The 24889-nt window shown below is 47.8% G+C and overlaps 1 protein-coding gene across 5 annotated transcripts in view; it reads left to right on the forward strand.

Moving 5' to 3' along the window:
• Positions 1-24889, forward strand: part of DNM2 (dynamin 2) — a 184674-nt gene that overhangs the window by 31699 nt on the left and 128086 nt on the right. For all 5 annotated transcript variants that reach the window (XM_063931416.1, XM_063931419.1, XM_063931417.1 and 2 more), the window contains exons 2-6: positions 5922-5995; positions 7999-8148; positions 10507-10710; positions 12530-12628; positions 13652-13812. In XM_063931416.1, coding sequence (XP_063787486.1) covers positions 5922-5995; positions 7999-8148; positions 10507-10710; positions 12530-12628; positions 13652-13812 — 688 coding nt within the window. The remainder of the gene's footprint in view (positions 1-5921; positions 5996-7998; positions 8149-10506; positions 10711-12529; positions 12629-13651; positions 13813-24889) is intronic.

A 24889-nucleotide genomic window follows, 5' to 3' on the forward strand; every position in this document is an offset into this window, starting at 1 on the left:
AGGGGAGCTCTCCTGAGTTTCTCTGAATAAGAATTTTGTTAGGTTTTTTTATTTTCAGGGAGTACTGCTGTCAACAGGCTCCCTGCATCGTGGGACTGAGGAGAGAGAAGCAGACCTACTTATGTGATAGGCTCTGCTTCTTAGGCTACTGGACACCATTAGCTCCAGAGGGAGTCGGAACGCAGGTCTCCCCTCGCCGTTCGTCCCAGAGCCGCGCCGCCGTCCTCCTCACAGAGCCGGAAGATAGAAGCCGGGTGAGTATAAGAAGAAAGAAGACTTCTTAGGCGGCAGAAGACTATCAGATCTTCCCTGAGGGAAGCCCATTGCTCCCACACACAGCACACACTAACAGGCACTGATGGGTGCAGGGTGCAGGGGGTGCGCCCTGAGCAGCAATAAAAACCTCTCAATCTGGCATTTATAAGTTTATGGGCTGCGGAGGCAGTTATTATATAAATCCCCCGCCAGTTTTTATACTTTGAGCGGGACCGAAGCCCGCCGCTGGAGGGGGCGGAGCTTGGTCCCTCAGCACTAATTAGCGCCATTTTCTCCACAGATCTGCAGAGAAGCTGGCTCCCCGGTCGCTCCCCTGCTGAACACTGTGACACAGGGCTGAAAAAAGGAGGGGGGGGCACTTGTAAGGCGCAGTGAGTGTATTACACAGTAAATTATATATATATATATATATATATATATATATATATATATATATATATATATATATATTTATATATATATATATATGCGCTATATCTGGGAAATTGTCTCCAGTGTCAATTGGCGCTGGGTGTGTGCTGGCATACTCTCTCTCTGTCTCTCCAAAGGGCCTTTTTGGGGAACTGTCTCCTTATAACTATATCCCTGTGTGTGTAGAGGTGTCGGTACGAGTGTATCGGCATGCCTGATGCGGAAGGCTCAGCTAAGGAGGAGGTGGAGCAGATGATTGTGGTGTCTCCGTCGGCAACGCCGACTCATGATTGGATGGACATGTGTAATGTTTTAAATGCCAATGTGACTTTATTACATAAGAGACTGGACAAAGCAGAGTCCAGGGAAAAAGCAGAGAGTCAATCCACGGCTTCGACTGGGTCTCAGGGCCCTTCTGGGTCTCAAAAACGTCCCCTATCCCAAATAGCAGACACTGATACCGACACGGATTCTGACTCCAGTGTCGACTACGATGATGCGAGGTTACACCCAAGGGTGGCCAAAAGTATTCATTATAGGATTATTGCAATAAAAGATGTTTTGCATATCACAGATGACCCCTCTGTCCCTGACACGATTGTGCGCATGTATAAGGAAAAGAAACCTGAGGTAACCTTTCCCCCATCTCATGAGCTGAATGAGTTATTTGAAAAAGCTTGGGAAATTCCAGATAACAAACTGCAGATTCCCAAAAGGATTCTTATGGCGTATCCTTTCCCTGCACAGGACAGGGTATGTTGGGAATCCTCACCCAGGGTGGACAAGGCTTTAACGCGCCTGTCCAAGAAGGTGGCGCTACCGTCTCCGGACACAGCAGCCCTCAAGGATCCTGCTGATCGCAGACAGGAAACTACTTTAAAATCTATTTATGCGCATACGGGTGCTTTACTCAGACCGGCAATAGCATCGGCTTGGGTGTGTAGTGCGGTTGCAGCTTGGACAGATACCTTGTCAGCTGACCTTGATACCCTAGACAGGGATACAATTTTATTGACCTTAGGTCACATTAAAGACGCAGTCTTATATATGAGGGACTCTCAAAGAGATGTTGGGCTGCTAGGTTCGAGAGCCAACGCTATGGCGATTTCTGCCAGGCGAGCCCTGTGGACCCGCCAATGGACGGGTGATGCCGACTCAAAGAAGCATATGGAGGTTTTACCATACAAAGGTGAAGTTTTATTTGGGGAAGGTCTCGCGGACCTGGTTGCCACAGCTACCGCAGGTAAATCTACTTTTTTGCCTTTTCCCCCACAGCAAAAGAAAACTCCACAATATCAGATGCAGTCCTTTCGGTCGCATTAGTCCAGAAGAGGTCGGGGCTCATCCTTCCTCGCCAGAGGTAAGGGTAGAGGGAAGAGAACACCTGCTTCGGCTAGTTCCCAGGAGCAGAAGTCCTCCCCGGCTTCTAAATCCACTGCATGACGCTTGGGCTCCACTGAGGGAGTCAGCACCGGTGGGGGCACGTCTTCGACTCTTCAGCCAGGTCTGGGTTCTGTCAGACGTGGATCCTTGGGCGATGGATATTGTATCCCAAGGCTACAAACTGGAATTCGAAGAGGTGCCCCCTCGCCGATTTTTCAAGTCTGCCTTGCCAGCTTCTCCCCCAGAGAGGGAAGTAGTGTTAGCTGCAATTCAAAAGCTGTGTCAACAGCAAGTGATTGTCAAGGTTCCCCTAGTCCAACAGGGGAAAGGGTACTATTCAACCCTGTTCGTGATCCCAAAGCCAGATGGTTAGGTGAGACCCATTTTAAATCTAAAATCCCTAAACTTGTACTTGAAAAAGTTCAAATTCAAGATTGAATCGCTCCGGGCTGTGATCTCCAGTCTGGAAGGGGGGGATTTTATGGTGTCACTCGACATAAAGGATGCATACCTTCATGTCCCCATATATCCTCCTCATCAGGCGTACCTGAGATTCGCTGTACAGGACTGTCATTACCAGTTTCAGACGTTGCCGTTTGGGCTTTCCACGGCCCCGAGGATTTTCACCAAGGTAATGGCGGAGATGATGGTGCTCCTGCGCAGGCAGGGAGTCACAATTATCCCATACTTGGACCATCTCCTGATAAAAGCGAGATCGAGAGATCAATTGCAGAAGAGCGTGTCGCTCTCCCTGAGAGTGCTACAACAACACGGTTGGATTCTCAATCTGCCAAAGTCACAATTGATTCCAACGACTCGACTATCATTCCTAGGCATGATTCTGGACACGGAACAGAAGAAGGTTTTTCTCCCGATGGAAAAAGCCCGGGACCTCTAGAACAGGGTCAGAGACCTGCTAAAACCAAAAAGAGTGTCTGTACATCAATGCACTTGAGTTCCGGGGAAAATGGTGGCAGCCTACGAGGACATCCCCTTCGGCAGGTTTCATGCAAGGACGTTTCAGTGGGACCTCCTGGACAAGTGGTCCGGGTCCTATCTACAGATACATCAGAAGATAAGCCTGTCCCCCGGGGCCAGGGTGTCTCTCCTGTGGTGGCTCCAGAGTGCTCACCTTCTAGAGGGTCGCAGGTTCGGCATTCAAGACTGGGTTCTGGTGACCACGGACGCGAGCCTCCGAGGATGGGGAGCAGTCACACAAGGAAGAAATTTTCAGGGGCTATGGTCAAGCCAGGAGGCTTGTCTACACATCAACGTACTGGAATTGAGGGCCATATACAACGGCCTACGACAAGCGGAGAATCTTCTTCGCGACCTACCGGTTCTGATTCAATCAGACAACGTCACAGCCGTGGCTCATGTAAACCGCCAAGGCGGGACAAGGAGCAGAGTGGCAATGGCGGAAGCCACCAGGATTCTGCGCTGGGCGGAAAATCACGTAAGCGCTCTGTCAGCGGTCTTCATTCCGGGAGTGGACAACTGGGAAGCAGACACGATCTCCATCCAGGAGAGTGGGAACTTCATCAAGAAGTTTTTACAGAGATAACAAGTCTTTGGGGAATTCCTCACATAGACATGATGGCGTCCCGCCTCAACAAGAAGCTTCGGAGGTATTGTGCCAGGTCAAGGAACCCTCATGCAGTATCGGTGGACGCCCTGGTGACACCATGGGTGTTTCAGTCGGTCTATGTGTCCCCCCCCCCCCCCCCCCCTCTTCCTCTGATCTTAATAATATTGAGAATCATAAGACAAAAGAGAGTGAAAACAATACTCATTGTTCCAGATTGGCCTCGAAGGGCCTGGTATTCAGATCTTCAGGAGATGCTCACAGAAGATCCGTGGCCTCTTCCTCTCAGGGAGGACCTGTTCCAAGAATTACCGCGGTTACGTTTGACGACATGGCGGTTGAACACCGAATCCTAGCTGAGAAAGGTATTCCGGAGGAAGTCATCCCTACTCTGATAAAGGATAGGAAGGAGGTGACTGCGAAACATTATCACCGTATCTGGAGGAAGTATGTATCTTGGTGTGAAGCCAAGAATGCTCCTACGAAAGATTTCCATCTGGGCCGTTTTCTCCACTTTCTACAGACAGGAGTGGATATGGGCCTAAAATTAGGCTCCATTAAAGTACAGATTTCGGCCCTGTCTAATTTCTTTCAGAAGGAATTGGCTTCTCTCCCGGAAGTCCAGACTTTTGTAAAGGGAGTGCTGCACATCCAGCCTCCTTTTGTGCCCCCAGTGGCACCATGGGACATTAACGTGGTGTTATGGTTCCTGAAGTCTCACTGGTTTGAACCTCTTCAAACGGTTGAATTAAAATTTCTCACTTGGAAGATGGTTATGTTGTTGGCCTTGGTATCTGCAAGGCGGGTGGCCGAATTGGCGGCCTTGTCTCACAACAGCCGCTATTCGATTTTCCATGTGGATAGAGCAGAGTTGAGGACTCGTCCTCAATTTTTGCCTATGGTGGTTTCTTCTTTTCATATGAACCAACCGATTGTGGTGCCTGTGGCTACGGGTGACTTGGAGGATTCCAAGTCCCTGGATGTAGTCGGGGCCTTAAAAAACTTTGTAGCCAGGATGGCTCGGGTTAGGAAAACAGAAGCACTGCTTGTCCTGTATGCAGCCAACAAAGTTGGCGCTCCTGCTTCGAAGCAGACTATTGCTCGCTGGATCTGTAACACGATTCAGCAGGCTCATTCTACGGCAGGATTGCCGTTACCAAATTCGGTAAAGGCCCATTCCACTAGGAAGGTGGGCTCTTCTTGGGCGGCTGCCTGAGGCGTCTCGGCTTTATAGCTTTGCCGAGCAGCTACCTGGTCGGGTTCAAACACTTTTGCAAAGTTCTATAAGTTTGATACCCTGGCTAATGAGGACCTTGCGTTTGCTCAGTCGGTGCTGCAGAGTCGTCCGCACTCTCCCGCCCGGTCAGGAGCTTTGGTTTAAACCCCATGGTCCTTACGGAGTCCCCAGCATCCTCTAGGACGTAAGAGAAAATAAGATTTTAAACCTATCGGTAAATCTTTTTCTCCTAGTTCGTAGGATGCTGGGCGCCCGTCCCAGTGCGGACAAAATCTGCAAGTTTTGTATATAGTTGTTGCTTACATAAGGGTTATGTTACAGTTGAGATCAGTCTTTAGCTGATATTGTTTTGTTCATACTGTTAACTGGTTGCGTATATTCCAGGTTATACGGTGTGGATGGTGTGGGCTGGTATGAATCTTGCCCTTAGATTAACAAAATCCTTTCCTCGTATTGTCCATCTCCTCTGGGCACAGTTTCTCTAATTGAGGTCTGGAGGAGGGGCATAGAGGGAGGAGCCAGTGCACACCCATATCTAAAGTTCTTTATAGTGTCCATGTCTCCTGCGGAGCCCGTCTATACCCCATGGTCCTTATGGAGTCCCCAGCATCCTCTACGGACTAGGAGAAAAATGTTTACCGGTAGGTTTAAAATCTTATATTTTTTACCCTCCAGTCTGATGTCTTCTCACACTGCACTTCAGACTTCTCCAGGCTGCTGTCAGTGGCAGAGCGTTTAGTAGCAGGTGCTATGGGTTGGGGCGTCCATTTACCTGTTAATGTGTATATGAAATGTATTATTTGTTACTTCACCACTAAACCGTGTCCGCTGTAGCTGGGTCCAGGACACATTAACGTGTGTTACGGCAGATCTGTTCACCTAGTACCATATTAAACATGTAATGTTCTATTTACACTATCAGTGATCTATAACCCTTATGTAGGTTAAGAGTGAGACATTGCGGGTACTGGATTTCTCCCACAAATTCCGATCTTTAACTTTTTTTCTTAATCTTGTTATTTCTTGCAGAGATTTCCTGCCCCGTGGATCTGGAATTGTCACACGTCGCCCCCTCATCCTCCAGCTCATCTTTTCTAAGACAGGTACTTCTACTGCATCACTTTTCTTCTTTTCAACATCATGTGTATCTGGCCTCTGCCTTTGTGCTGCATCCTGGGTGTGAGCTGCCGAATACCTGTCCCAGGTGTACCCTGGGTGATGTCTTCTCCCGTACCTTGCTGGAGAAGAGACCTGTATAAGCACAGGGACTGTATACCAGACCGTACAGGGAGCAGTCTGCAGCAGCTCCGAATGAGAAGTCCATGGACGTGAGCCAGGCGTATGATCCTTTATATCCACTGACTGTTCTTTGTGCAAATAAATGCAAATTATCTTCAAAGTCCTCCGCTAGGACGGTGGTAGGCAGTCTGCGTTGCTCCAGCTGTTGTGTAACGACAGGGTATCCTGAGCCTTGTAAAATATCTCTATCTATCTATCTTTATATCTCTATCTATCTTTATCTCTATCTAGTCTAGTACCACAAGCTACTTAAAGCCATTTCTTACAGGTAGAACCTGTTTGACAGTTTCCCTTTGGCCAAACTACCGTTTGTAATTGGATCGTAAATTAAGTTACAGATTACGGTTTGCAGAAATGTTTTGCAAGTAGAGCCGCCATTAACCCTTAGAAAACACAAACCGGGCTCTCGTGTCCAGCAGAACATTTATTTTATCAATTCATTTTTTATATATTTAAGTCTTGAGGTGTGTTATGACACTGGATTGCTAGGATTGGAGGCAATAGAATTATATAATAGTTTTAACACAACCAAAACGTAGAACAGAATGTTCCTTACGAAAGAGATAGAGGGACGCTAAAAATTGTATTGCAGTTTTTCCCCTCTAATAAATACATTATAAAGCAACAAAACTTTGTCCTGTGGAGACTTCATAGTAGTGGACATTATAGCAATATTCCTTTTTTATACAGCTATTGTTCACTTAAACTTAGGGTTCCTGTGTGTCTGACAGATGTTGCACTTTACGGAAAATATACTGTGGAAGAGGAGTCCCACAAGAGTGAAGCAAAGGGGCTATTACATGTATCTGGTTAGATGTGTCATAAAACAGGGCACACGCTTGTTGAAAATATAAATGCTATTGCTTGATTTCTTTATATCGTACCCATTTGTATAATTTTGCGTGCATTTGTATTGATCGTGGAAAATAGACCCCTGATATTGTTTTACAAAGGCTAGGTTCCAGACATGGAATCTGTCCCTCCCACCACAAGATGACACAGACAGGAGGGAGCTATGTAACATAGGGTCTGTCCCTCCCACCACAGGGCGACACAGATAGGGGGGAGCTATGTAACATAGGATCTGTCCCTCCCACCACAAGGCGACACTGACAGGAGGGAGCTATATAACATAGGGTCTGTCCCTCCCACCACAAGGCGACAGACAGGAGGGAGCTATATAACATAGGGTCTGTCGCTCCCAACACAGGGCGACACAGATAGGGGGGAGCTATGTAACATAGTTTGTCCCTCCCAATACAGGGTGACACAGACAGGAGGGAGCTATGTGACATGGAGCCTGTCCCTCCCACTACAGGGCGACACAGATAGGAGGGAGCTATGTAACATAGGGTCTGTCCCTCCCAATACAGGGTGACACAGACAGGAGGGAGCTATGTGATATGGGGGTCTGTCCCTCCCAATACAGGGTGACACAGACAGGAGGGAGCTATGTGACATGAAGCCTGTCCCTCCCACCACAGGGCGACACAGATAGGAGGGAGCTATGTGACATGTGGTATGTCCCTCCCAATACAGGGTGACACAGACAGGAGGGAGCTGTGTGACGTGGGGTCTGTCCCTCCCACTACAGGGTGACAGACAGGAGGGCGCTATACTATAATTTGGTGCTTATTTAATAAAATGGAACACTTACATGATGGTTAGTAAGCATCTGGTTACAATCTACTCGTGACTGTACCTTTTATCTGTGCAATTTTCTGGTGCAATAAAAATGTTAATAAACCTCTTTAATATGAACTTGTAACATGACTGACATATAACCTGCACTTTTCCTGTTCTCTAGAATATGCGGAGTTCCTGCACTGTAAATCCAAAAAATTCACAGATTTTGATGAAGTTCGTCAGGAAATCGAAGCAGAAACTGAGCGAGTAACTGGATCAAACAAAGGCATCTCACCTGTCCCCATCAACCTGCGGGTGTATTCCCCCCATGGTGCGTAGTGACGGGGGATAGCGGTCTGCAGACACACAGCTGCTAGCTATCCTGATGGATGAAATAACTTGAATGATCAAAGCCAATGTGTTTAGCCACAGAGAAGTTGTTTCCAGTTCTGGAAGTGACCCGTCGTGCTGCCCCTTTGGACGTGCTCCTTTTATGATCTAGGCCGAGCACTTTCATTTTTGTGTTATTTTTAGATAATACGCTTTCAGCCAGATGTAAGTTAGAGCCTCAGGAAACATATAGAGCACAGCTAGCTGCAATGAAGTGATGCATTATGGGTAACTGTAGTGCCACTGGGTATATCGCATTTTGAGACATAGTAGACAAAAGACGACTGAGTTTCTCCCCCAAGAGCTTACAGTCTAATTAATGAGAATAAGTTGATTTCCGTGTTATTTTGCTAATGACTGTAGTAACTCCATTGTGATGCTAGTTATGAAGAAGTGTATATAAAATGAAATTGAACTGACCCTATACCAAGGGATACATATTCATACTGTACATCAGACTTTCCCAGACTCTGCATTTACAGACCAGGTCTTAAGGATATCCATGCCTGAGTCCAGATGGTTAAATCAAAATGACTGAGGTACTATTTAAGTAGCCTGTGCTCAAGCCTGGATAGCCTTAAAACCTGGACTGTAGTGGCAGAGTTTGGAAAGTTCTGCTCTACATATTAAACCTAAAACAAAACCAAAAAAAAAGTAACGTTCCACCAAATTATTCTTGCCCAGGGTGTTTTTCTCTCCACACAGCTGGTGTGCGGAAGCTGGCACAAAAAGTCACAGGGTAGCATATGATTAGCTGCCATGCCCCCTGTTCACAACTTGTACTGTATCATCTGTTCTCTGGGTTACGTATATTGCAGAAGGTGGAGAGTATGACTTCAATATGTATGGCCCACATGGGGTGTATACTTAATCTGTTTCTGTTTTGGGAGAAGAAATCCTCGAAGGGAATTTGTTTTGCAGAGCTTTCTGTTGACATTGGTGTCCTGAGCCGTGAGTGTTACTGGGCCTGCTCTTAATAGCCGATAGTAGCGAGCACTGCGGCCTGCTCAGTAGGGAGGAACCATACGCTGCACACTCTACACCAGGGGTGGGGAACCTTTTTTCTACCAAGGGCCATTTGGATATTTATAAAATACTTCGGGGGCCATACAAAAATTATCAACTTAAAAAATAGCCTCCCCCCAGCAGATATGCCCCAGTAGTTATGCCCCCCAGTAGATATACCCCCAGTCAGTTGTTATGCCCCAGTAGATATGCTCCCAGTCAGTTGTTATGCCCCATTAGATATCCCCCCAGTCAGTTGTTATGCCCCATTAAATATGCCCCATTAGATATGCCCCCTAGTAGCGCCGCTTACACACACACACACATTAAAAGAAAAAAACCCCCACAATACTCACCAGCCCCGCTCCTGCTTCCGGACCGTTGCCCTCTGCCTGGCCACCCGCTCCTCAGAGCTATGGGAGAGACGTCATGACATCACTCCCATAGCACCGCCAACGTACACTGCCAGAGCTGGAAGCTGGAGCTCAGGAGTGAGCTCCTGCCTCCGTCTGCTGCTGAGGGGAAGAAGCTGGGCGCCCGCTAGTAACAAAATCTCAGCGGGCGCCCGGCATCTCCCTCGGTTAGGTGAGCCTGGCCGGGCCGGATCAAGTGGCTCTGAGGGCCTTATACGGCCCGCGGGCCTGAGGTTCCCCACCCCTGCTCTACACCATGGGCAGTTATGTCCAGCACGGAATGTGTTTGGTGGCTGAATGTTCCAGCTAATGTTTTAGCATCAACTCGTATTTGAGTATGAATCTGTAAGAAGCAGTTTCGACTGTCAGAGAAAATGTCGACTTACTAGATACGTGAGGGGTGGCTGCAGGAGAATGGTGTAAATATGTGCTAACATCCGGCTCCAGTCACCAGGTTACATTACATCACAGGATCAGAGTGAATGTTACATTACTATCATACAATCCTAAACCCACCCTTGTGTGTGATAAGACCCCAAAAGGGAGGTCTGAGAATAAGATTTAAGTACTTATGTGATCGTATAATTGACTTAAGGTGCGTACACAGATGCGACCCGTGCGGCGGCCGATACGGACTATCTTGACGCTGTAGGCATGAGCCTCTGATATATACAGTATATTTCATTACAATGTCGAACCCGCAGGACCACGCATCGGCATCACAAGGTGCATACACATGGTGCGAAATACACTTTATTTACTTCCAATATGGACTATATAGTCCATATCGGAGGTAAAATCGCACAGTGTGTATGCACCTTTAGTTATGTGCTCAGTTGTCTAACTAATTTGTATTTATGGCACTCTTTTCCACCTCTCAGTTTTGAACCTGACCTTGATTGATCTCCCGGGTATTACAAAGGTCCCAGTCGGTGACCAGCCTCAGGACATTGAGTACCAGATCAAGGACATGATTCTGCAGTTCATCAATAGGGACAGCTGCCTCATCCTGGCAGTCACACCCGCCAACACAGACCTGGCAAATTCGGATGCCTTAAAAATGGCAAAGGAGGTGGATCCACAGGGTAAGGCTGAGCCATCATTTATAGTCATCGTTCTGTTTCTAATGCGGTTTGTAAAATGAGAGAAAGCATTTTAAGGTTGCTATGGTTACATTACTTTACATCATATATGTGCTGCAATGTGTGTGGGATGTTTTTTTTTCTGAACAGCATGTAGGGATATCTCTCGGATCCCAGGATTCTCAATATCCACAGCAGTATACACCATCGGCCATTCACTTACTGGATTGATGATTTGGATTTATGTTGGGTAATACGTATGTGTATATACCTTGGGGGTCATTCAGACCTGATCGCACGCTAGATTTTTTTTGCTGCACTGCAATCAGGTCATAACTGCGTATGTATATACACCGCAATGCGCAGACGTGTTGTACAGATACAAAGCGGATCATTGCTGTGCGATGGATTTTACGAAGAAGCTATTCGCACAGCCCATCGCAAGGAGATTGACAGGAAGAGGGCGTTCATGGGTGTCAACTGACCGTTTTCTGGGAGTGGTTGGAAAAACGCAGGCGTGTCCAAGCGTTTGCAGGGCGGGTGTCTGATGTCAATTCCGGGCCCGGACAGGCTGAAGTGATCGCAGCGGCTGAGTAAGTCCTGGGCAACTCAGAAACTGCACAAAACTTTTTTGTAGTGCTCGTCTGCACATGTGATCGTACACTTGCAAAGCAAAACTACACTCCCTCATAGGCGGCGATTATCTGATCGCAGCGCTGCAAAAAATAGCGTTCAGGTCTGAATTAGGCCCCTTGTTCAGTCTGGGTTTTCTCAGTATTACTCATTGGACGGCTGCAGACTGAGAATAGTGTAGTGCATCATTGGGCCAGCTTTAGAATTACACTGTAGTTGGTAGTAGTGATAGGCTGGGCCCCAATCACACATTTAAATTGTGTTTTGCACATCTTTGGTAGTTGCATGTACTGGATCATGGGGTCATATTGCATCATAATTCAGACAGGGGGAAGTAGGTCAGGAAATGTGGTTTAGCTGGAATTAGGAGGTTATTTTGTTGTGTGTGTTTTTATTTTTTATTTTAGAATTTATGGTTTCGGTTGTGTCGTCATGCACAATGTATCTGTTATACAGCACAAATGTAAACTATCTGTACGACTGAACTGTCTGATTGCAGGGACTATTACATCAAGCTTATATAATCCGCAGATACTGTTCTCTCACCCTTCGTACTCAACGTCCAGTAGGGCGACCACTATAAACTCTTGCCAGATACTCCTAGCCCAAACAATGTACCACATTAACTCACAGTACTCTATTAATGGTTTATATTAATTTTGCCTTTTACAACTCAAATGATTTGTTACTTTTTCCATTATCTATCAAGTGTGCGTTTGTCACACCACGTTATTTTTACAGTGCGCACACATTCCGCAGCACTTTATATAGAATATTTGGCCATTCACATCAGATTCTGCCCCTGTAGAGCTTACACTCTATATTCCCACACACATGTACTCGCACACACATTTATGCTAGGATTCATTTTATTGGGAGCCAATTAACCTACCAGTATGTTTTTGGATTGTGGAAGGAAACCGGAGTACCTGAAGGAAACCCGGGCAAGCACAGGGTTTCCTCCGGGTGCTCCGGTTTACTCCCATAATTTAAAAAATATATACTGGTAGGTGAATTGGCTCCCAATAAAATAAACCTGTTACTAATCGTGTTTGCTTATATGGGGGAGACTCAAATGTTTGAAAAGTCGGTTGGGTGTCTGTTTTTTCCTGTCTATTAGATAGGAAAAAACAGACACCCAACTGATTTTTCAAACATTTGAATTCCACCCTATGTATCTTCCTTCTAGGTTTGAGGACTATTGGTGTAATAACCAAGCTGGACCTAATGGATGAAGGCACAGATGCCAGAGATATTCTGGAGAACAAGCTGTTGCCGTTAAGGAGAGGTAACAACATCCTGTGGGCAGCATGAATGTATTATATGGAGGGGCTGCTCAGGCCAGACATATGGAAAACGCCTTGGCCTTAGCCTTATTTATTGCCTGAAAATCCTCCATGTACTTATTGCTGTGTAAATGGAGGCAGCTATTTTATGGGCTGGACCAATATATATCTGGACACTTATAACCAAAGGGACATGTTCCCCTCTAGATATTGATTCTAGTGACATAACATCCTTGACACGGGTTGTCTCAGCACATCTTTGTGGTTCCTGTGCAGCTGTTAACCACTATAATTGTTAAGGAACAGTATCAGAGGAAGTGGTTAATATCAGATATGTCCCTTCCTAAAGCACATATGTCCCTTCCTAAAGCACTCTTTATAAAAGGTTTGCCAGCTCACAAGATAGCTGCCTCCACTGAAGGCAACAGGTGCCCGCTGGTCCTGGTAATGTGTCATGATTACTGCATCTGTTCTAGCATTGTGCTTGGTATCCAGATGAAAGCTTGTCATGTCTACTTCCACAATAAAAAGGTTGTCACCCCATGGTTGACATGCATTAGGTCAACAAGTACAAAAGGTCAGCAATGACATGGTTGACATGTGCCTATCAACATTGTTAGGGGTTGGCACTAGGGGGAGGGTTGGGCAATAGGATGGGACGGTTGGGGTTGTGCTGCTGCGGGGGGCGGTTGGGGTTGGGCTACTGCGGGGGACGGTTGGGGTACTGCAGGGGACGGTTGGGGTTGGGCTACTGCAGGGGACGGTTACAGGTAAGCACTAGGGACAGTTATGGTTAGATATGGATTAAAATAAAAAGAGGAGAAAATGGGTTTACCATTCATCTTTCGACCTAATATTTAACAGGCATGTGGTGTCGACTTATTGATTATCTATCTAGACATTGTCGATCTATTAATCCACACCCAATGTGCTTACCTGGCGGAGTGATCAGAAAGTTCTGTTTTTCACACTTAGCCATATGGTGCATCCTCACCTGTCATGACCCAGGCCCTTCTCTTATGTAGGCTATGTTGGGGTTGTGAATAGAAGCCAGAAGGACATTGATGGTAAGAAGGATATCCGAGCTGCCCTCGCTGCAGAAAGAAAGTTCTTCCTCTCTCATCCTGGGTATCGGCACATTGCAGACAGAATGGGGACTCCACACCTGCAGAAAGCCTTGAACCAAGTAGGTGATGCCTATAATTCAGTGTGATCTGCTTACAGTAATACTCAATAATAAGATAAGGCTGTGCAATTTGTGTAACTGCGTGATTGCTGCCAAAATAAAGGAAAGCTTTAGATTTTAGGGAGAGCCTAAGTGAATGGTCTTTACTCTGCATATACTTGCAGGTATTCATGGTACAGGAAACATGGCTTATTTCTCTAACGTCCTAGGGGATATTGGGGAGTATTAGTACCATGGGGTATAGATCAGGTCCGTTGGAGCCTGGCACTTTAAGAACTCTTCAGTGTGTGCTGGCTCCTCCCCAGATTCAGTTTAGAAAAATGTGCCAAAGGAGCCGGGTGCATTCTCTGGAGCTCCAGAGTGTGTTCTTCAGAAATTTGTTTTAGTTTGTTATTTTCAGGCAGCACTGGCTGGCACCAGTCTTCCTGCGTCGTGGCACTTTGAGGGGGGGGCGGGGCACTGAACCAACCTCTTACAGGGTTAATGGTCCGGATCCCCGTTGACAGGACAAAGCTCCTGAGGTGCTGTTTTGCATACCCCCAGGGTGTGTGCGCACGCCGACAGCATGCCGCTAACCTAACAGATGCCGAAGACGCGGTTCGGTGAGTACAGACACCGGGTCCCCGGTTAGCGGGCCTCCGCTGACAGTGGCGGCATAAGAGCGCGACGGGCACTTGGCTGCGTTGCCCGCTGTGGACACCCACACTGACGCTAGTACAGGAAGGGGTTTTAACTAGTGATGAGCGGATTCGGTTTTACTCGGTTTTACTCGGTTTTACTCGGTTCTCAAAACGGCATCTTATTGGCTCACGGATGTCACGTGTTTTGGATAGCCAATAAGATGCCGTTTTGAGAACCGAGTAAAACCGAGTAAAACCGAACCTCGCTCATCACTAGTTTTAACCCCGTTTCCATGCAATTTGGACACAAATGCCAGTATAATACATGAGAGGGGACCACGCGTCATTACGGGGGCGGGGCTTCCCGGAGAGCGGGACGAGAGGTGAATAGGTGCCATTTCCTGCTACTTTAGCCTGCTGACTGCACACAGGGAAGCGCTGCTCCTACACAGATCCTCCAGAGTCACTTTGTACGGTACCAGTGGGATTTATAGAAAGGGGAGAGCTTTTCTAGTATCAGAAAACCTGTTACCTTATCTAAAGCTCTGGTTTATGACCAGCAAAACACTGCTTTAGCTGTGAGGCATTGTGTGCTGGTCTCATCCCTCTCTATATCACTCCATACAGGCTGTCTGGAGTTCTGTGTTCATATTACTGTGTTTTTCACTATTTCTGTATTATTTCACTTAGTGTATGTGTGTGTGTGTGTGTGTGTGTGTGGGGATCTGGTCTGAAGATCGACAGTGTCTAGGTCGACAATGTTTAGGTCGACCACTATAGGTCGACAGTCACTAGGTCGACATGGATGGAAGGTCGACAGGGTTTCTAGGTCGACATGTGCTAGGTCGACAGGTCTAAAGGTCGACATGAGTTTTTCACATTATTTTTCTCTGACGTCCTAAGTGGATGCTGGGACTCCGTAAGGACCATGGGGAATAGCGGCTCCGCAGGAAACTGGGCACAACTATAAAGAAAGCTTTAGGTCTAACTGGTGTGCACTGGCTCCTCCCACTATGACCCTCCTCCAGACTCCAGTTAGAATCTTGTGCCCGGCTGAGCTGGATGCACACTAGGGGCTCTCCTGAGCTCCTAGAAAGAAAGTATATTTAGGTTTTTTATTTTACAGTGAGATCTGCTGGCAACAGACTCACTGCAGCGAGGGACTAAGGGGAGAAGAAGCGAACCTACCTAACAGGTGGTAGTTTGGGCTTCTTAGGCTACTGGACACCATTAGCTCCAGAGGGATCGACCGCAGGACCCGACCTTGGTGTTCGTTCCCGGAGCCGCGCCGCCGTCCCCCTTACAGAGCCAGAAGCATGAAGAGAGACCAGCTATTGCTTCAGCATGGATGTGCAGTGCTGCAGCTGCATGGTCAGATTCCCTGTCAGAAAATATAGATACCCTAGACAGGGACACTATATTGCTAACCGTAGAGCATATAAAAGACGCACTTTTATACATGAGGGATGCACAGAGGGATATTTGCCGGCTGGCATCCAAAATTAGTGCAATGTCTATTTCTGCCAGGAGAGGGTTATGGACTCGGCAGTGGACAGGAGATGCAGATTCCAAACGACACATGGAAGTTCTGCCGTATAAGGGTGAGGAGTTGTTCGGGGATGGTCTCTCGGACCTCGTTTCCACAGCAACAGCTGGGAAGTCTACATTTTTACCCCATGTTCCCTCACAGCCAAAGAAAGCACCGTATTATCAGGTACAGTCCTTTCGGCCCAATAGGGGCAAGCGGGTTAAAGGCGCGTCCTTTCTGCCCAGAGGCAGAGGTAGGGGAAAAAAGCTGCAGCATACAGCCAGTTCCCAGGAGCAAAAGTCCTCCCCCCGCTTCCTCTAAGTCCACAGCATGACGCTGGGGCTCCACAGGCGGAGCCAGGTACGATGGGGGCCCGTCTCAAATATTTCAGCAATCAGTGGGCTCGCTCACGAGTGGATCCCTGGATTTTTCAGATAGTATCTCAGGGGTACAAGCTGGAATTCGAGACGTCTTCCCCCCCGCCGTTTCCTCAAATCTGCTTTGCCAACCACTCCCTCAGGCAGGGAGGCAGTGTTAAAGGCAATTCACAAGCTGTATTCACAACAGGTGATAGTAAAGGTACCCCTACTTCAACAAGGACGGGGTTACTATTCCACAATGTTTGTGGTACCAAAACCGGACGGTTCGGTGAGACCCATTTTAAATTTGAAATCCTTGAACACATATATAAAAAAAAATTCAAGTTCAAGATGGAATCGCTCTGGGCGGTTATTGCAAGCCTGGACGAGGGGGATTACATGGTATCACTGGACATCAAGGATGCTTACCTGCATGTCCCCATTTACCATCCTCACCAGGAATACCTCAGATTTGTGGTACAGGATTGTCATTACCAATTCCAGACGTTGCCGTTCGGTCTATCCACGGCTCCGAGGGTCTTTACCAAGGTAATGGCCGAAATGATGATACTCCTTCGAAAGAAGGGAGTTTTAATTATCCCGTACTTGGACGATCTCCTGATAAAGGCGAGGTCCAGAGAGCAGTTGTTGGTCGGGGTAGCACTATCTCGGGAGGTGCTACAACAGCACGGATGGATTCTAAACATTCCAAAGTCGCAGCTGGTCCCTACGACACGTCTACTGTTCCTGGGGATGGTTCTGGACACAGAACAGAAAAAAGTGTTTCTCCCGGAGGAGAAGGCCAAGGAGCTGTCATCTCTAGTCAGAGGCCTCCTAAAACCAAAACAGGTGTCGGTGCATCACTGCACGCGGATCCTGGGAAAGATGGTAGCTTCCTACGAAGCAATTCCATTCGGCAGGTTCCATGCAAGAACCTTTCAGTGGGACCTGTTGGACAAGTGGTCCGGATCGCATCTTCAGAAGCATCGGCTGATAACCCTGTCTCCAAGGACAAGGGTGTCTCTGCTGTGGTGGCTGCAGAGTGCTCATCTTCAAGAGGGCCGCAGATTCGGCATACAGGACTGGGTCCTGGTGACCACGGATGCCAGCCTTCGAGGCTGGGGGGCAGTCACACAGGGAAGAAACTTCCAAGGACTATGGTCAAGTCAGGAGACTTCCCTGCACATAAATATTCTGGAACTAAGGGCCATTTACAATGCCCTAAATCAGGCAAAACCCCTGCTTCAAAACCAGCCGGTACTGATCCAGTCAGACAACATCACGGCGGTCGCCCATGTAAACCGACAGGGCGGCACGAGAAGCAGGACGGCGATGGCAGAAGCCACAAGGATTATCCGATGGGCGGAAAATCACGTGTTAGCACTGTCAGCAGTGTTCATTCCGGGAGTGGACAACTGGGAAGCAGACTTCCTCAGCAGGCACGACCTCCACCCGGGAGAGTGGGGACTTCATCCAGAAGTCTTCCAACTGATTGTAAACCGTTGGGAAAGGCCACAGGTGGACATGATGGCTTCCCGCCTAAACAAAAAGCTAGAAAAGTATTGCGCCAGGTCAAGAGACCCGCAGGCGATAGCTGTGGACGCTCTAGTGACACCGTGGGTGTACCGGTCGGTTTATGTGTTCCCTCCTCTTCCTCTCATACCAAAGGTACTGAGGATAATACGGAGAAGAGGAGTAAGAACTATACTCATTGTTCCGGATTGGCCAAAAAGAGCTTGGTACCCGGAACTTCAAGAAATGATCTGAGGACCCATGGCCTCTACCGCTCAGACAAGACCTGCTGCAGCAGGGGCCTTGTCTGTTCCAAGACTTACCGCGGCTGCGTTTGACGTCACGGCGGTTGAACATCGGATCCTGAAGGAAAAGGGCATTCCGGAGGAAGTCATTCCTACGCTGATTAAAGCTAGGAAAGAAGTAACCGCAAACCATTATCACCACATATGGCGAAAATATGTTGCGTGGTGTGAGGCCAGGAAGGCCCCAACGGAGGAATTTCAGCTGGGCCGTTTCCTGCACTTCCTACAGTCAGGGGTGACTATGGGCCTTAAATTGGGTTCCATTAAGGTCCAGATTTCGGCTCTATCGTTTTTCTTCCAGAGAGAACTGGCTTCACTACCTGAAGTTCAAACTTTTGTTAAGGGAGTGCTGCATATTCAGCCCCCTTTTGTGCCTCCAGTGGCACCTTGGGATCTCAACGTGGTGTTGGATTTCCTAAAGTCACATTGGTTTGAAATATCTCACGTGGAAAGTGGTCATGTTGTTGGCCTTGGCTTCGGCCAGGCGTGTATCAGAATTGGCGGCTTTGTCATGTAAAAGCCCTTATCTGATTTTCCATATGGATAGGGCAGAATTGAGGACTCGTCCCCAGTTTCTCCCTAAAGTGGTATCAGCTTTTAATCTGAACCAACCTATCGTGGTGCCTGCGGCTACAAAAGACTTGGAGGCTTCCAAGTTGTTGGACGTAGTCAGGGCCCTGAAAATCTGTTTCCAGGACAGCTGGAGTCCGAAAGACTGACTCGCTCTTTATCCTGTATGCGCCCAATAATAGTATAATAGTTGGGTGCACCTGCTTCAAAGCAGACTATTGCTCGCTGGATCTGTAGTACGATTCAGCTTGCACATTCTGCGGCTGGACTGCCGCATCCTAAATCAGTGAGAGCCCATTCCACGAGGAAGGTGGGCTCTTCTTGGGCGGCTGCCCGAGGGGTCTCGGCTCTTCAACTTTGCCGGGCAGCTACTTGGTCGGGGTCAAACATGTTTGCTAAATTCTACAAGTTTGACACCCTGGCTGAGGAGGACCTAGAATTTGCTCATTCGGTGCTGCAGAGTCATCCGCACTCTCCCGCCCGTTTGGGAGCTTTGGTATAATCCCCATGGTCCTTACGGAGTCCCAGCATCCACTTAGGACGTCAGAGAAAATAAGAATTTACTCACCGGTAATTCTATTTCTCGTAGTCCGTAGTGGATGCTGGGCGCCCATCCCAAGTGCGGATTGTCTGCAATACTTGTATATAGTTATTGTTTAACTAAAGGGTTATTGTTGAGCCATCTGTTGAGAGGCTCAGTTGTTATCATACTGTTAACTGGGTATTGTATCACGAGTTATACGGTGTGATTGGTGTGGCTGGTATGAGTCTTACCCGGGATTCAAAATCCTTCCTTATTATGTCGGCTCTTCCGGGCACAGTATCCTAACTGAAGTCTGGAGGAGGGTCATAGTGGGAGGAGCCAGTGCACACCAGTTAGACCTAAAGCTTTCTTTATAGTTGTGCCCAGTCTCCTGCGGAGCCGCTATTCCCCATGGTCCTTACGGAGTCCCAGCATCCACTACGGACTACGAGAAATAGAATTACCGGTGAGTAATTCTTCTTTTTTTTTTGTTTGTGGATTTTTTCATACTTAACGATCCATGTGGACTACGATTGGAACGGTAAAAAGGGGGCCGAGCGAAGCGGTAGCGGAGCGAAGGCACCATGCCCGAAGCATGGCGAGCGAAGCGAGCCATGCGAGTGGACGCGGTGCACTAATTTGGGATCCCGGTCACTTTACGGAGAAAACGACACCAAAAAAAATAAAAATCCTCATGTCGACCTTTAGACCTGTCGACCTAGCACATGTCGACCTAGAAACCCTGTCGACCTTCCATCCATGTCGACCTAGTGACTGTCGACCTATAGTGGTCGACCTAGACACTGTCGATAAAACGAACCACACCCGTGTGTGTGTGTGTGTGTGTGTGTTTATCAATATGTCTGGTAAAAAAGGCTGTGTCCACCCTGCAACACAAAGTTTTTCCCTTTCTCCAGGGGGGGATCTCTACTATGTAATCAATGCTTTCTCCCTTCTCAGGGAATCAGTACACAGGAACCAGAGTGGTTAAAATCATTTAAAGGAATGATATCTAATGTAAATTCTGACTTGGCTACTGCCAGACAGGAAAGGCAAATGCTAAAGAAATCTGTGGATGATTTTTTAGTCAATGCTGCTGACCAGACAGGCTTCACAGCCCTCCCTGCTGCTATCGCTTAACCGCACACTCCCACATGTACTCCAATCTGACTCTGGAAATGACTTGCCAGATTTGGAAGGTGATAATACGCTGTCTCTGGGTGTTGAAGCCCTAATATATTCTATTAGAGAAGTCCTCAATATACCAGATAAAGAGACAGAACCTGATGAGTTGTTTTTTAATGTGAAACCAAAATCTACTGCCACATTCCCTGTCTCCAAGGAATTAAACACAGTTTTTTTAAAGAGGCGTGGGTTAATCCTGACAAAAAATTTCAAACCCCTAGGCGGTTGCTAAATACCTTCCCTTTCCCCCCTGAGGATAGGAAGGTATGGGAGAACCCTCCAATTGTGGATACCTCAGTGTACAGGCTGTCACGCAAGTTTGTGCTGCCTGTACCTGGTGCTATCTCTCTAAAAGACCCTGCTGACCAGAAAACTGAGACTACACTCAAATCCATTTACACCGCAGTGGGAGTCGCAGAGGCCCACCGTTGCTTGTGGGCGGATCACAAGGGCCATGGTTAAGTGGTCTTGGGGTTTCACACTTTGCCTCAGGATGAGATCCTGACTCTACTGCAACATATGTAAGAAAAAACATTTTGTTATCCCTAATGCACACGGAGTGAAAAATAATACTACATAATAATCAGATAATACGGAGAGCTTAGTTGTGTATATCTGCAGATATAGGGTTAATCCCCCAGGCCGATCGGCAAGGCGTCTCCGTCACTGGGGTCCCTAATACTAGGTATGGCTCAGGGGTGCAGGACACCATCAGGTCGGCTACCCCAGGTCAGCACACAGGTGAAAATTAATAAGGGTTAATAAGAAGCACATAAGTGCTATGTAAGTGAAGTGTGATTAAAATAATACAAAAGTATATACAAAGTGATAGGGAAAATCATAAGTGTTAATAAAGTGTTAGGGTGTGCCGACCTGAATCCGCCCAGCCATACCGACATAGGGGCCACCGCACCCCACACCCACCCCATAAATAACATACCAGGATGCTGCTAACTTCATGAGTGAGGCAATCAAGGAGATAGGCCTCATTAATGCCTGATTCATGGCTATGGCGGTCTCAGACCGCAGGGCTCTGTGGCTGCGACAATGGACAGCGGATACTGATTCCAAAAGTGTGGAAAATCTTCCCTTTATGGGGGATGCCCTGTTTGGGGAGGAATTAAATAAGTGGATTTCTCAAGCAACGGCGGGTAAGTCCACCTATCTGCTGTCTTCTGCGCCTCCGGCTAGACGTCTTTACCCCGGTCCCACTCTACAGTCCTTCCGTGTGGCCAGGTTTAGAGGCAGGACCAGGGTTGCCTCAAATGCAGCCAGAGGAAACAGGTAAATCTCGCAGACCCAGCGAATGCTGGATCACTGGACAAGACCTCATGTTCTTCCTCCACAAAGCTTTCCGCGTGACGGTTGGCCCCAGCTGCAGGGGATCTTTCAGGTGGGTGCTCGACTGCAATATTTCTCTCGTATCGGCGGCGTCCTGCCGGGACCCTCGAGTGAGGGATCTCGTATCCCAAGGGTACCAGTTGGAATTTCAAGCACTCCATCCTCAGAGATTCTTCAGGTCAGGCTTACCAGTTTCACCTGTAGCGAAAGTTACCTTGCAGGACGCAATTCAAAAACTTCTACACACACTAGTGATTGTTCTGGTCCTTCCTCTGCTCAGAAGCAAGGGGTTTTATTCAAGCCTATTTGTGGCTTGAATAAAACCGGATGGTTCGGTACGGCCAATCTTGAACCATAGATCTCTGAACCCGTATCTACAAGTGTTCAAGATGGAATCTCTCAAAGCAGTGGTTTCTGGTCTGGAGGAAGGGGAATTCCTGGTATCCCTGGATATCAAGGATGCATATTTGCACATTCTGATATGGCCCTCGCATCAAACTTATCGCAATACAGGACCACCACTTCCAGGCCTTGCCCTTTGGCCTATCCACGGCACCGAGGGTGGTCACAAAAGTTATGACGGAAATAATGCTGCAGCTACGCTTGATGAGTGTGAACATAGTCCCTTACTTGGACAATCTCCTCATAAAGGCGGTGTCCAAGGAGCTTCTGTTACAAAGCATCAACTTAACTACACGTCTTCTTGCGGACTATGGGTGGATCCTCAATTTCCAAAAATCACACCTGGAACCGTCAGAGGCTTCATTTCCTGGGGATGATACTGGACACTGTGTCTCAGAAAGTTTTCCTCCCTATGGACAAGCCTTGACAATTCAGGCCATGGTCCGCTCTGTGCTCAGACTCCGCAGGAACTCTGTGCACCTTTGCATCCGACTACTGGGCAAAATGGTGGCCTTCTACGAGGCAATCCAATACGACAGTTCCAAGCCCGTCCGTTCCAGCTTGATCTTTTGGACAAGTGGGCAGGGTTTTGCTTCCCTATCGCCGAAAGCAAGGATCTCCCTGTTATGGTGGCTAGAAGTCTCTCACCTTGTGGAGGGTCAGAGTTTCGGAATCCAGTCTTGAACTCTGCTGACGACGGATGCAAGCCTCCGTGGTTGGGGGGCTGTGACCCAGGGGGCATAGTTCCAAGGGAGGTGGTTGAGTCAGGAGTCTTCTCTTCTGATAAATGTTCTGGAACTCAGGGCGATTTACTATGCCCTTCTACAGGCATCCTCTCTCCTCCAACATGAAGCCATACAGGTACAGTAGGACAACGCCACGGCGCTGGTGTACATAAACAGACAGGACGGAATAAAAAGCAGGGCTGCAATGCGAGATGTCTCAAGGATACTCCTCTGGGCAGAAGCCAACGCAAGGGTCATATTGGCCATATTCATTCCGGGGGTGGACAACTGGGAAGCAGACTTCCTGAGCAGGCACGACCTTCATCCGGGGAATGGGGCCTTCTCCCTCAGGTGTTTCAACAGCTGGTTTAGTGGTGGCGCTGCCCGCTGATAGACATGATGGCTTCTCGTCTCAACAAGAAGCTCCGTTGCTACTGCTCCAGGACGAGGGATCTGCAGGCTGCAGCGGTGAATGCTCTGAAGGCGCCATGGACCTACCAGTTTGTCTGTCTGTTCCTTCCGATTCCTCTCGTTAACAGAGTTCTAAAAAGACTCAAAAGGGAAAGAGTTCAAGCAATTCTAATTGCCCCGGATTGGCCTCGCCGGGCATGGTATGCGGCCACTTCTAAAGGATCTTCTTCAACAAGGGCCGTTCATCTATCCAGACTTACTGCGGCTATGCTTGGAAGTTGAGAGGGAGATTCTAGCCAGAAAAGGTCTAACTTCCAGGGTCATCTCAACTATGGTCCAAGCCCGAAAGGTGGTCACGTCGATGCATTACCACCGTATCTGGAAGAATACTTGTTTCTTGGTGTGAGAGTAGAAAATATTCTATGATGGATTTTCAACTTCACTGTTTTCTGCTCTTCCAGCAAGTAGGTGTGGATATCCATCAAGGTTCAGATTTCGGTCCTATCTATTTACTTCCAGAGACAGCTGGCGGTAATTCTGGAGGTACAAACATTCCTGAAGGGTGTCCTTCGCATTTAGCCACCCTTTGTCCATCCTACGACTCCGTGGGATCTCACGGTGGTCCTGACCTTTCTCCAGTCGGACTGGTTTGAACCTTTTACACAGGGTGCACTTGAAATATCTTACTTGGAAGACCGTCATGTTGCTAGTTTTTGCCTCTGCTAGTCGTGTGTCAGATTTGCGGGCCTTATCCTGTAAGAGCCCTTATTTGATATTTCACGAGGATAGGGTGGAGCTCAGGACTCGCCCGCACTTTTTGCCGAAAGTGGTATTGGCTTTTCACATTAATCAACAGATAATGGTTCCGGTATTGTCTGACACTTCGGTTGCTCCAAAGTCCTTGGACGTGGTTCGGGCTTTGAGGATTTACGTCAAGAGGACTGCTTGTCACATTATGTCTGACTCTCTCTCTTTGTCCTTTACGACGCTACCAAGATTGGATGTCCTGTTTTCTAAGCAGTCCACTGCCCGTTGGCTCAGGCTTACTATCAAACAGGCTTATTCTTCGGCAGCGTTGCCTCTGCGAGTTCTATTCAGGCCCACTCCACTAGTTCGGTGGGTTCCTTCCTGGGCAGCTGCCCATGGCGTCTCGGCCTTACAGTTGTGCCGAGCTGCTGCTTGGTCGGGTTCAAACATGTTTATTAAGTTCTATAAGTTCGATACCTTGGCCGGTGAAGACCTTCAGTTTGGTCAAGCGGTTTTGCGGGGATCTCGGCACTCTTCCACCCTTTCTGAGAGCTTTAAGACTTCCCCATGGTACTAATACTGCCCAGTATCCCCTAGGACGTTAGAGAAAATAGGAACTTCATACCTACCGGTTATTCCTTTTCTCGTAGTCCGAACCGGGCGCGCACCTCAGTGCTTCGTTTTCCTGCTTACTTGGTTGCAAGGTCTTGGTTGAGTTTGCTATTGCTGTCCCTATTCCTGTTCTGGTTAGCATTGCTATACTTTTACTGTTGTGTGTTGGTTTGTTGCCTCACCGCTATTATTGTATGTTTTCCTTCTCTCAAAGTATGTCCGTCTCCTCGGGCACAG

This window comes from Pseudophryne corroboree, chromosome 6, assembly GCF_028390025.1.
Source record: "Pseudophryne corroboree isolate aPseCor3 chromosome 6, aPseCor3.hap2, whole genome shotgun sequence".
Classification (NCBI taxonomy): Eukaryota; Metazoa; Chordata; class Amphibia; order Anura; family Myobatrachidae; genus Pseudophryne; species Pseudophryne corroboree.